The sequence below is a fragment of the Watersipora subatra genome, chromosome 1 (assembly GCF_963576615.1).
Source record: "Watersipora subatra chromosome 1, tzWatSuba1.1, whole genome shotgun sequence".
Taxonomy (NCBI): Eukaryota; Metazoa; Bryozoa; class Gymnolaemata; order Cheilostomatida; family Watersiporidae; genus Watersipora; species Watersipora subatra.
Genome location: NC_088708.1, coordinates 26,769,971 through 26,783,887, shown reverse-complemented (window position 1 = coordinate 26,783,887; position 13,917 = coordinate 26,769,971). Strand labels below are relative to the sequence as shown.

Here is a 13,917-nt window from a genome sequence, read left to right as displayed (position 1 = left end):
CGTCCCGCACGCACGCACACATGCGTGTTCATTAAAACTATCATCCGTATTACAAGCAGTACCATTTATGCTAAACTTGTTGCAGCATTGTTATTTTACTTAATAATTAAATTAAAATGATTTTATTTAAACTATAGACATTATACATATATATTGTATTTTTTTACAGTTTTTTCTTCTAAGAATTGGTAGTATGTAGTTACAAAAAGAAGTTTCACGGGCTACACGAGAATGAAGCCTTTTCCGGTTATACCATAGCAAAGTAAGCTATTAATAGTACATACTGCTTTAAAACAGACTCGTTATATACAACTTTATAAAATTTTTGCTTCAAAAATGTGTTTGATGCAGAGATAAATCAGAAATTTATACGTTGATCTGTTTTTAAAAGCTTGATGTGTTGCATTATGTATCACTTTGGTCGATAGAAAAAGTCTCATCTTCCATGTAATTCTTGCAGTTTTGTGCACTTTCAGGCGCCGAACAATATTTCTTTTTGTCAAGCAAGTTGCTTAAACTGTCAACTTGTTTACTTTTAGATCATGCTATCGGTCAGCAAGATTGTTAAGCCTCCGGGTGAAAAGCCTGACGAGTTCGAACAGAATGTTTCACAAGCTCTTTTAGAGCTGGAGATGAACAGCGATCTTAAAGGACATTTGCGGGAGCTTCACATTAGAGGTGCAAAGGTATGTAGTTCTTTATAGATCATTCACAGATAAAATAATTGAGGTATAAAGGTTTAATAAGATAGTTAATTGATGTATTAATAGTCTGTAACCTTGTAGAGTTGGCCGTTCTTGTCATTATTTTTAGTCTAATCAAGATCTACATATCCAAAAAGCATTGTTAGATATACACATCTTTCTCGAATTAGACTACCGTTCAGACATTAGGCTCAACTGAAAAGTTATTATCTAATCCTCAACGTATGTCAGTCGTTTAGTTTTTCCCATATAGGCAAACCAGCCAGAATGCAAAATATTTTTATAGAATGAGCACTTGGGAATTTAATTTCTTTGCAATTATATCAGTTATGTCACTAGGCAAGTTTCTGTTTCCTAGAAACCATTTAATGTTGCTGCGGCATTTTCTCAACATTGAGATCAGTCATAGAGTAGGTGCGATAAGAGCTATTGAACAATTAAACATGCTAAATGACCTTGCTGTGTAATCATGGTATAATAATAATACGGCTTACAGTTACTCCAAATGGTTTATCAAGTTACTCTTGCTTCACAATTATATGTTTGTACTAACATGGTCATACAGTCTTCATTTTTGAGATTGGATTCCTAATAAATTTTAGATACAGTGGACTCTTGCCGTATGATTTTAATTCGTTCCAATGTCGGGGTCGTAAGCTGAAAATTTTGTATAGAAGGATTATAAAAGCCATAATAAATATCTAATACAACTGGTAAAAAATCAAGTTTTTATGTACATACTTATACGTATGAACAATTAATAACAAAATACAGTGCACCCTCAGAATACGATTTTGATCCATTCCCGAGTAGCATCGTATGGTAGAAAAATTGTCAAAATTTTATGTAAGTGCCGTACATATTAAAAATTAGTAACAAAATAATATGTTAACATTAGTAACTATAGTTACCTACAGTATTTTTTATTGTATTTAATGATTGGTTATGATCTGCAATAAATTGTAACATAATGTACTAGATGTACCGTAGGGAGTTATTACCTTCAAGACAAATGTACGTTTAACATAAACTTTAAACGTAAGGTTAAAAAGGTGTATATGCAGTCAAACTCGGATAGCTCGTACACAGAGTTAACTCAAACGGATTTGTTTGGTCCGTTCCCACGCAATGATAAATTGCCTTAGATAGCTCGACCTTGACTCCGTTAAGTCGAAATGTTTGTTGCAAAACGGCTACCGAGATGGTTGTTATCGCTTTAGAATATCATTTTATTTCAAGCCATAGGGATATGCATCAACCTTTAGTAGTTCTTAGGCTTCGTTATTACTATCATCGCTAAAATATTTTCGTTAACGACTTTTCTAAAGGTTTGCAAAAAATCAAATTTTACCAAACCTTCGCTTTGCGATGGCACTTCAAAAGCAAGGAAAAGTGAAATAGCCTTCAGATGAACTTGAAGAAAAGTCGGCAAAATTGATCTTGTTTAAAATGCTCAAAAGAAAATGTTTTTTCTTCTGAGCATTTCAACAGACTTCAAGTTTTGCTAATTCTAATCTGAAAACTTCCTGGCAGTCACATCACTCAAAACGACAAACAAATCTAAAGTGATATCTATACTTTCTGATGATAAGAATTTTTTCAACATTACACGAGAAGCCTTTTAATTTGCAGCAAGTCGTCTATGCGTTTGATTTATATATAGTTTGTATATGTTCATGTATGTACCAATAAATACATGCACTTGTGACAGTGCTCTGATAACTCGAACGCTTTCGCTCGGTCCCACGAAGTTCAAGTTATCTGAGTTAACAGAAACTAGTGGTTACGATTTGTAATAAAATGTAACGTTACAATGTAATATGTGCGGTACATACAGTAAGGAGTCCTTATCTTCGAGGCAGATGTATAACATGAACATTGAATATAGCTTAAATAAATTCAGCATACTTAACGCTAAACATACTTTAAGCTAAACTTCAACATTTCCTTCGACTAAAATTTTATCTCTGGTTTTGTTTTCACAATAACTAACAATAAATAATGCTGAGCGAGCATTAGCATTATTATTTTGCAAGTTTTAGAACATTCAATTTTTTTAAGTCAGTTTATTTTCTTCATGTTAGTTTAACCATATATTTTACCGACTGGTTTTCATACAACTTTTGGTATGCAAGTCATTAATTGAGGCTTTTTCTTGCCAACTATGTCACTTTTCAAGCCAAAATCCTTCATTACGCTTTTAATTATTTTCCAACAAAAGTTATGTATTACAACTGGTTTGTCGTTAACACAATGCAGTTCTGCTGCAATAGACACATTCATGTATTGTTAGGATTTAAATGTGTACACAGTACTTTTTCTGCCAATAATACCATCATTCTTTCTATTGTGTTAATAATTATGGTTTCAGGAATGTGATTTCAATGGAAAGAAAGTTATCATTGTTTTTGTGCCTGTTCCACAACTAAGACAGTATCAGAGAATCCAAGTTCGATTGATACGAGAGCTTGAAAAGAAGTTTAGTGGCAAACACGTGGTGTTTGTAGCTCAGCGAAGGATTCTCCCTAAGCCAAAACCCAAGGTAGTCAGCAAATACAAACAGAAAAGACCATACAGGTGGGTAATGGCTTGAAAATGTAGTTATCTTACAAGTGATTTTGGCCCTGCTTCTATGTAATTTATATTTTGGGCATTTATTTCCCTATATCCTGATGTCGTGCGTGATGTCATAACATTTGCTAGTGAGATTAGAATGGTCTAAAGGTATTGAGTGCAAAGCAGAGTTACCTTTTTTGCTTTTGTTCAATTTCTGAGAGTTTAATGTAGTGTTTAGCGGTTTAAATTCTGTAATAATTTGGTTATACTATGTCCTGTGCCAACTGAAGCTACAAAATTCAAGTTTTTGTAGTATTAGTTCAATTAGTAGTATGAGTATTTTAATTTTTATACATCATTGTAGTCGAACTCTAACATCTGTACATAATGCCATCCTGGATGATTTATGTTATCCTGCTGAGATTGTTGGCAAAAGGACACGGGTTCGATTAGATGGTTCCCACTTGATCAAGGTGCAACTAGACAAGAATCAGCAGACCAATGTTGAACACAAGGTTAGTTATTAATTCAGTGTCTGTCATTTTTTATGTCACACAAGAACGAAAAATTGAGACAATCCCTTTCTCCTGGCTTTCCGTTTTTTTGTTCGGGTGTGCAATTGTACTGCTACCTATCAAATTTTGTTTATTACTCAGATGTGTTTGTATAATTTAGAATTTAAAAAAATGATCTGTTTAAAAATATAAATAGATATTAGCTGACATGACCTTTCTCAGCTCCCAAAGAAGTTTTACTGATGATTGACTATTGTGTTAATATTTGTCTGTACTTCATCCAAATAAGTTCTACTGTCTCCTAAAACGAGCCATGGATTTAAACTAGTTTTTTGTGAACAAGATCGAACAAAGTGAATTTTTAACATGCGCAAATTTCTAATAGTCACTCTCAAACTAATAAACAGTTTCTAGTAGTCATTGGTTTGTAGTTGATTTAGTCATTCACTAATTATTGAATTTAATTGGTTTCTGTGAATTTCTATACCTAGTTTTGGTGTCGATCAAAGTGTTGAAAGTATTGTCAAGAAAATTTATGTCAAACTAGAGGTGGAACGAGACATCTCGACCTTTCTCGTATCGGTCTCGTCTCAACCTAACTATTGCCAAACTCGAGACAGGAAATAAAACTAAAGCGCCTGCGCACGGCTGTTAAAACATGGCTTCCCGTGGTAACAACAACTCCATATATTTTAATGTATTGCGGGCGACTGCCTTTAAAGTTATACCCGGTCCGTTACTACTTGTCGTTATTAATTATGTTGGCCACCGAGTCTAATCATGTAGTCCGGACAACGGCCCTGTTAATATACGTATTGTAGTCCGGTTTGGTGTTTTTAAAACAGATACCAGGTCATACCTAATTACCCTCCGGATAATCTGATTTAATAAATAAGACTGTTGCGGGAAGATGTCTGTATTTTATCGTATCGTGTTCAAACACCAACTGCCCTTCATAAAATTCAGGCCTCTTTTATATACAACCAAGAGTACAATTTAAATATAATTCACATACTACAGTTAATACGCAAACAAACTAAACATAAATGCAACAATAAGAATGAAAGTGTTATCGTGTGTTCTTTTAGTTGCGGCACTTCTTTGTAGATCGACGGCTATCGGTTTCATTACACATTTTATTACATTAAAAAGTAAGACCTATTCAATAGATGGTAAAAATATACATGTACAAAGCCATGTTTATAATAATTATTATCAATCAAGCTCAGAATTCTTAAAAATATGTAACTTCGCCATTTTAGAGCTGTTTGTGTCACTTTTGTTTACAAAAAATACATGCATATAGCTATTAAAATGTTATATTTAAATCGATTGCACCAGGTGAAAATTTAATTTAAAAAGAGGTTTATCAATTTTATATATCAAGTATGCTAATCCTTGTGTTGCGAAATCATCACTAAATGCTCATTATTTTACAGTCTCGTCTTGAACTTGAAAACGATTTAAATGGTGTACTAAACATATTGAAACAAGATTCAAGTATTGTTTGACAATCACCAACTTAGACATATTCTGCTCATCAATAAATATGGTATTTTGAAGGAGCAATTACTTTCCAGTGTGCTCAGCACCATTCACTGGTTTGGTTAGCTTTTCCTTGCTGTCTTTTTGGTTTTCCCAAAATATGTACATAGGTCTCCCATCGGAAAATTTTAGTGATGCGTTCGGTTACTTCTTAAAATTTTTACACCAATAACATACAAATATACCAATGAAAAGTTCTGGTCCTGACTTGCAATCACCCCCTACACACATTTCCAATGTCTCAAATTTCCTAATAGGTTAATTTTGAAAGTAAAAATTGTACTTGATAACAACTTTCCAGTATTTATTAGTTTCAATCTAATTCTGCAACAAATTACTATAAGCTTCTTTAACAATTTATGCTACATCTGATAAATTTCGGAAGCAAATATTGAATCGGATCTAATTTATGTTTGACTGTATTACAGTTTCTTGCAGTTATTTATTGGTTACACTTTTTTGTAGCTGGACACTTTCTCTGCTGTCTACAAGAAACTTTGTGGAAAGGAAGTTGTCTTTGAATTCCCTGAATATATGCTGTAAGATGGCAATAAATTTTTGAAAAACCCCGATTTCTCTTTCATCAGTTAGCGGACAAGCATTTGTCTTCAGCAACCTTATACCCTTCAACAGCGCAGAACACACAAAAAGCACACAAATAAGCGGTGTTGAAACAAATTTATTTTTTCTTGAATTGGTAGTTTATACTCAAAAATACAAGCTCATAAAAACTGTTCTAGAGTATGTTCAACTTATTGTGGTCGCGCACCAGCTATTATTATAGCTGTGACAACATTGATAACACTAATCCAAATGTGCTAGTAATCCTACTACACATGTTAGATGTCATCTTTGTCTAAATGAGTGTTGACCAGAGGATTTTTATACATTCTTTACATCTCATTTTGCGTTAAGGTAAAGCTGGTGAACATGAGCAATTGTGAAATGCAGCAGCGGATTGTCGCTGCACAGTACAAAAATAATTTGTATCTACAATAATTTGTGGCTACAGTAAGTTAGCCAGAGAAGGCTAATATAAATACATGGTGGATAAGCAACGCATATTCAAGATTCAAGTTTATCGGAGCTGTCAATATTTGGAATGGAAAGTGTGTCAGAAGTTGTAGATAATTGCGCCTTTGGTTTTCCTTGTCTGGTTCCTAATATCCGAATATAGCTGGCAGGAACTATTCCTGATTTTTCACCATCTGAAGCCACCAACCAATCATTTTCTCTCAGTCTTGGTTGCAAGTCTGATATGAAAAATGTAAATATAGTAGACAAAGATGTACAAGAGGATTTCATTTGTCACTGACGTGTGTCTAAGATGGCTTACCTGCTGGGGCCAGGTTAATACGTTGTCCCTGCTTCACTGGCAATTCGTCTTCATGAGTTGCCAAAAAGTCGTATTTGCATTCGCCAACAACATGATTTGTCATACCATTAATCCATCCTTCATCCGTCTGATTACTACTACCTGCAGGAACAAATTGTGGATAATGACAAGAACTGTCTTAATCACGTCTACGCATCATGATGTTCATCAACTTTTTAATCGAAAGTTTTATACCTACAGGATGAAATTATTCGCGGAGTTAAATTTCGCAAAAATTGTCTTCCAGCATATTCGTGGATGAACACATTTTCAAATAAATTAATCCGTGAAAGCAGCTAGCAAAAGAGTAAAACCTTCACGTACACATACCACGTGTTTAGGTTTCTGTTTAGCTAAGAATTTTATGTCAATCATGCTAAGCTATAAATTTTTGGCTACATCCATAGGTTTTCATGAATGTTCACCGATTTGGAGGCCTTCTGTGAACCAGTAACTTATGGTAAGTTATTAGTTTTTCAATGTAAGGAACTGCAGGAGATTTGTTTTCTATGATGATGCCGTTCCAAATTCCGAATAACTTGTGACAACCCTGAAAAATTTTGTAAAGAGTGTGATGCATTGACTGGGGCTTAATCCAAAGCCCCGGCGAAGATTTTAAAAGAGTTAGGAACTCAGCTACGTTTACCAACACTCGCTAGCGGCTAGTTTTTAATCTGAGGTAGTAGTTATTCTTCCTTGTGTTAAAAATGAAATTAATTATCCGCGGATTTTAATAATTCGTGGACTTGGCTGTACGCGAATTTGCGAATTATTAAATGCATCGACTATTTTCATCCTGTAGGGTATTAACTTTTTGAAAGCATAATAAACCACTTTTCGATGAATACTACGCAAAATTTTAAACGTATGTATTTTGAGTCAAGTTACTGTGATAGCCCAGATGGTTGGGAACAAGCTTGACAAAGACTTAATTAAAGGTTGACTTGCAACAAAATTCACATTACAGTTATTTGGTATCAAAAGATTCACCATGTCTTACTCTGTTGTGTTGTAGGTGCCAAATATGTGGAAATGTGATTACAGCTCTTAAAAGCTCAAAAACGAAAAGCCGCCGTATATTGGAATCTCTTTATTTCTCTGACGTTGTCATTACAGTTTTGTTATCGTCTTGTCACGTGATGTTCTCACGTGAATTGAAAGGCCAATAAAAAACTCAATATAAAACCTATTGTAGCACTAGTTTATGACAAACATTTCGGGTTTTACCGAAGACCCCGCATCAAATATAGATGCTCGCTACTCTACAGTTTTGTTTCGGCTTGGTCTAATCGGCAAGTCGTAATCTGATCATGTGACCCAATACTTCGCAAATAATTTCTGCAGCACTTTTCGAGTATCACAGGTGACCGACAGACTCGTCATGATTATTAGACAATAATATGTACTCCTTCGAGCTAAAGCTAAAAAATTAAATGAATTTTTACGGCAAGTTATAAGATATCACTGCTAAAAGTGAGCGCATTTACAATGACGATAAAACATATGCATAAAAACAATAGACATGGTTTTATTGAATGCGTGAAGTATATTTGTGAAAATATTTCGACGAATAATGTTGCAGGAAAGTGTAAACAGAAACCATCTACCACAACTACATCACATTTGAGCCGTTTTGGAAAGAGAATCCAAACTACGACGGTCTCGTGTGGCTGCGATTAACTGTTTGTTTTTTTAGCTTTTAAGAGCTTGTAATCACATTTCTACATTTTTGGCAACTACAACACAACAGAGTAAGACATGGTGAATCTTTTGTTGTCAAATAACTGTAATGTGAATTTTGTTGCAAGTCAACCGTTAAGCATTCGGGAAACCATAGCTTACCTGAAATGCTGTTCAAGATATGTTTTATGAGAAATATTGTGAGCCCAATAAATGCTATGAATGGCCAGCTGGACTTATTCTGTCCCGGAAATCTCTCGTTAGCTTCAGAAGCAGACTTTGCGACAGCCTTAGCCCAGGCATCCTCAGATAGGCCAGCTTGACGAAGTCGCAACAACACGAGTACTCTGCGATACATCCAACGAATAAATCTGAGCACGGCGAATGACGAAGCAACTTCCATTAGCTGTAATTTCAATCTAGAGAATTGGTCCGCAACTCCTAAGACTGCCCGGAAGGAGTTGTACAATGCCATATATGTGGATTCTAACATCATACTGATGGATGATACAGCAGAGACCACAGATGCAACAGATTGAAACGCTCCTTCTGCATTTGCACCCACATTGTTATGACCTGTCACCGCATTGTATGGTGAATATGCTGTACCATATCCACCCCCCATGTAGGATGTGGGATACATTGCTGAGCCATAACTAGAATAGCCACCAATCCCAGGGTATCCACCCATTCCTGAATACCCACTGCCATATCCAGGACCTAAAATACACAAACCAAACTCTCTTCTTCCAATGCTGCTGACCTTATGAGAATTCATTGAGAAACAAACACAATTTTTTAAAAGAAGCTGTTTACCTGCTCCAAATGGGGAACCTGTAAAACCTGATGGCGCTTCTGGTCGTGGAGGGAGAGGTGGACGACCAGCTCCTTGTATTTCAGCATTAGGTACAGAAGGAACAACTCCTCCAACCACACTGCAACAAACTGAATTCATGACAACTGGTTCTCACAGCTGGGTCAGTCTCATAGTTCAGCCACATTTTGGCTGTTGGGAGTTGGAATTAATACAGCACTATACACACAGTATTTGTATATTGGTCATGAGTAAAAGAAATTAAATAATACAAATACCTTATACAACAGTGATATTACAAGAAATATATACATACACAGACCGTAAAACTTTTCCTATAAATAGGTTAGTATGTGTTCTATTCTACTGAAAATGCACAATGGTTAATGCTTGGTCAAACTGAAAAAATAGTCATTTAAAAACTTGTCATGTGACTTAACTTACCCCACCTGCGGGGTAAGTTGCTTACCCCATATGTAGGGTAAGCAAATACTTACTCCACAGGTGACCAAACTTGTTGTGACATGACTCAACTTACCCTAAAGGTTGGGTACGTGCAGTCTTTGCAACTTACGGTAAGTTGCACTTTTTTCTCTTACCTGCAGTTGCTGGCAAGAAAAAAAAGCATTAAAACTTTTTGCAAAGCGTTTCGCAAAAATTTTTTATCGCAATTTATTGGTAGCAATGACCAGTGGTGCTAAACGCATTACATCTCCCAATTTGTACTAATTTTAGATCTATGGACTTAAGGAGATTTTTATTGAACAATAGTACTTCTGAGAGTTATTATTCATATTTTATCAGTAATAATAATCCTGTAAACTGTGATGATATTGATGAATCACCCAACTCAGACCATAGCCAGTCGTTTCGAAAATGTCCAAAAAAGTATTGGTTCTCGTTCTGCAAAGCATTTGTGGTAAGTTTCAAGACTTATGTAACATTTTATGATGATCAATTTGGTATCAAAGAATTTATATAAACCGTGTGGTTTAAAAATAATGACGATTTATATATGTCCCTGTCAAATATTAGGTTTTACCAAATACGTAATTATGTCCCAGTAACGTAATTAACTTGGTAATGAAATAGTTAATTATGCACACACTGATTACTCATGAAGATCTCTTGTGGTACATGCGACTGCCGAGCGTATGGATAATAGTTTATACGTTCAACAAATTATCGTGCACAATATTAATATTGATGACTATACATACGATGATCAAAATGTGCTGAATCAGAAACTGAACAATGAGTGCAATAAAATGGACTACAGTCATATCTCGACATACGAGTGCCCCAACATACGAGAAAATTAAGATACGAGCAAAATTTCGAGCAAGTCACTGCCTTCAGATACAAGAAACCTTCGAGATACGATCATGTGAGCTGGTTCTCGATGGCTATTAAATGGCCAAGTAAGCGAGAGACTGCTTCTGAGAACAGCGTCAATCAGTCTTTCTCGGCGCATCAGTTAAAAAGGTTTTAATAAGGTTAGCTACAAGCTATAAAGAAACAGAGGTAAAAGAGCCAAGCTGGAAACAGTACTAAAAATTTAAGACAATGACAAAATTAAAGTCAAGTTTAGTAAAAAATTGAAACTTAGCTTTACATGCGTGTTTAGTGAGCTAAATTCAAAGTTTATGTTATGCTACGTAGCGTCACAAAAATTATAAGGTTTATTAAATGCATTGCTGTAAAGTCTCTCTCAAACCGCCGTTAGTCACTCAATCTGTTTCGAAGGTAAGAACTCCATTCTATACAGTAGGCCCTACTGTACATAGTAATGCTACATTTTATTGCAGATCATAAACACTAAATATATAATTTTTTCATTTTGTGAGGGTAGGTACCAGAGTACAATTAAAAACACGTTTTCCATCATAATACTTTGTTTCTTAGGTAGTTCTTCATAGTATGGAAACAGATTAATTTGTATTTAGTTATATTATATAGGAAATATTGCATTGACATACAAGCAAATTGACATACGAGCTCAGTCCCAGAACGCATTAAGCTTGTATGTCGAAGTATGGCTGTATACTGATTGTTCGAAATTGATACACAAAAATCAAATAGTTTGCTTGGTTAAAAATTTAAGGGTGACAAATACATTAGATAACTCTAAGATACTCCGTGTGATGAATATGTTTCAAACCAATGACAATAGTTGAGAATAAGTCAAATTTATTTTAATGTTAAAGCGTGCAAAAATTCTCCGAATGTTTATCATAATTTGAGGGTCACAATAAGCTAAAATCTAGTGATGTAACCGAATTCAAATAGGCTATCAGATTAATGAAACGAGTTAATAATGAAATTAGCATTTGTGATAGACTTGGAATGCAAAGTGCTATCATGAACATACATGTAGCTTTTACCAGTCTTTTCATAATGAAAGTTACCTAAAATATAAATTTTAATAACACGTTTTGTCCATATTTTAGGAATGTGAAGGATAGGCCCACCCCAGCGGGTTCACTCTCTTTCATTCATCACTGAGAGCTGGGCGAAATAAGCACATTTTAGGGGTGTTTTTTGGTGGCCTGACACTGGAGTGTTTTAATTTAAAGCAGCAATCTATATTCAATAAGTGTCAGAAATTTGCAGCTAGAAGCTGTGCAGCAATTATGAGTCCTTTGTGTCACGGCTGCTACTTTACATCTTACAAGGTATTGATTTGTGATCTCTTCTATGCAAATCTATACATAGCTTTGTTACCCTTGCAAACGACAACTCCTTATCGTGGTTTCTTTTTCCAAAGAAAGAAGCTTTCTTTCGTGTAAAATTTTCAAGCTATTCACGACAGTGAAGCAAATACAGCTTAGAATATGTGATTCCGTTTAGCTTTTATTACTTAATCTGATCAAAACAAGTACCGATACTTGGAGCCGGCCAACCTGTCGAATGCTCTACAAAAAATTTTAAGCAAGTTCATTAAGGAGTAAAATTTGCAAAGAGCATTATTGACGTTAGAATTGTCGATTGTTTACTAAATTTTCACCGTATACCTAAACTATTACACAACCGCAGCGCAATACAATGAAACAAAGCAACCGATTAGTAAGATGGTCCAGTCAGGATAAAATGAGAAATACGCGTAGGTCGATACCTGTCAAATACATATCTTTTAAAAATGAGCGATACACTAGCGCGCAATAAGCGCCTGCCAGTCGTACAAAGCTGAGCGGTAGTGCACTAAATGCGTATTCGTTATTAATCATAAAGAACATAAAAATAACTATTAGCAAGCAATACCCACTTTACAACATCCCAAAATTGCCTCTACACTCTGTCAAAAACATCAGAAATAATAACAAATGCTTGTACGTTTAGTCATAGTATAACGAAGCTATGCACAATGTAGAATCCACTTATTAAACATCTTCGTAATAAAATACAAAACATTAACAAGTACAATGCTGCTGCACAAGTGACTAATCTTACCTGTTCAAAGAAGATTCCCCAACGATAGGGCTTTGTGCATGGTTATGCATTGCTCCTCCATTGTGAGTAGTTTCCCAAGGTTTTGTAGGAGCTGTAGAGGACATCTCTAACCGCCTAGCTAGCAACACTACATTACCTGCACTGCATACGAACTGATAAAAAGGAACTTGAGCATGGAGTCGCTAGTTTACTCGGAAGTAAAATATTGCGATTGATCATCGCGTTTCAATAAGTCTATGATATCAATATAAAAGGCTTGATCCGTATGAAGTCGCAATCTGAGTAAAATATTATAATTCTATGTTCTACGCGGGTCGCGAGGTCTTTTTTAATGAGAGAAGACAACTTCTTTGCTATATTTAGAATAGTGTAAATGTATTTTTCTATAGTTAGATCAAGACTTGTGCAAATGAACCCAGCAATGTTTGTAACAGTAAGCTCATAGGTATTACATAGATAAAATGTGTACCCAAACATGCAATGCCTTACCCAATATTTAATAATACAAATACTGTTTAAACAGAAATAATACATGTTTTGAGGTGATGTTGCAATACTTTGTAAATAGGTTGTAAAACGAATTAATTTTGTTGTAGCTTTCAAACCAAGGTGCTGCCTACAGTCTCCTTTATTGTGGTTGATGAAACAAACACACATGGCAATTCAAAAATGTGAATTAATTAGGTAACAAAAATGTGCTTATGAACATCTTTATTTGTAAAAAATAAAGCAGTTTTCATTAAATTAAAAGTATTTCTGTAGTGGTTCTCCAAGCATGTTTTCCATGTTTGCAATGACTTCTTGGCACAACGCTTCAACTTCTTCTTCCTCATCTAAATTTTTAAAAGTAAATTTAAGTGACAGCAGAACATTAAACCATCCTTGCTGACAGGGTGCATCTCAACTCACGACTATTCTTATGGACAGCGCAAACTTGTCAAATGTTAGATAGTTGGGCACATTTGATGATAGAAGATCAGTATTACACCTAGCTCACATATAAGAACATTGACGAGAGTGATACAGAGAGAGCTTCAGAACATTTGCAACAATTTTTTTGCATAAAAATGTGCAATTTGGGGTATAAAAAACCTTTTGTTCAATATGCATGTAATGTTGTTAAGTTATCAGTAGGAAATCACAAAACTAAAACAACCCTACGAGCTGGAAATTAAAGGTTCACTTGCAACAAAATTCACATTACAGTTATTTGATATCAAAAGATTCACCATGTCTTACTCTGTTGTGTTGTAGGTGCAAAATATGTGGAAAGGTGAT

The 13,917-nt window shown here is 34.9% G+C and overlaps 3 protein-coding genes across 3 annotated transcripts in view; 1 reads left to right on the top strand and 2 right to left on the bottom strand.

The window, feature by feature from the left end:
- Positions 1-210: 210 nt before the first annotated feature.
- LOC137393448 (small ribosomal subunit protein eS7-like) lies at positions 211-5,892 on the top strand. Its single transcript, XM_068080006.1, has 5 exons — positions 211-262; positions 540-686; positions 3,076-3,281; positions 3,625-3,775; positions 5,786-5,892. The coding sequence occupies exons 2-5, from the start codon at positions 543-545 to the stop codon at positions 5,861-5,863; spliced, it is 579 nt and encodes a 192-aa protein (XP_067936107.1). The 5' UTR covers positions 211-262; positions 540-542; the 3' UTR covers positions 5,864-5,892.
- Positions 5,893-6,049: 157 nt separating this feature from the next.
- LOC137393423 (peroxisomal membrane protein PEX13-like) lies at positions 6,050-12,785 on the bottom strand. Its single transcript, XM_068079974.1, has 5 exons — positions 12,640-12,785; positions 9,192-9,310; positions 8,538-9,095; positions 6,657-6,797; positions 6,050-6,573 (listed from the first exon to the last, which is right to left on the bottom strand). The coding sequence occupies exons 1-5, from the start codon at positions 12,741-12,743 to the stop codon at positions 6,386-6,388; spliced, it is 1,110 nt and encodes a 369-aa protein (XP_067936075.1). The 5' UTR covers positions 12,744-12,785; the 3' UTR covers positions 6,050-6,385.
- A 464-nt stretch (positions 12,786-13,249) lies between these two features.
- The window catches only part of LOC137385672 (HEAT repeat-containing protein 1-like), a 68,154-nt gene continuing 67,486 nt past the window's right edge, over positions 13,250-13,917 (bottom strand). Inside the window, exon 39 of the mRNA XM_068072192.1 lies at positions 13,250-13,472. Coding sequence (XP_067928293.1) covers positions 13,384-13,472 — 89 coding nt within the window. The 3' untranslated portion in view covers positions 13,250-13,383. The remainder of the gene's footprint in view (positions 13,473-13,917) is intronic.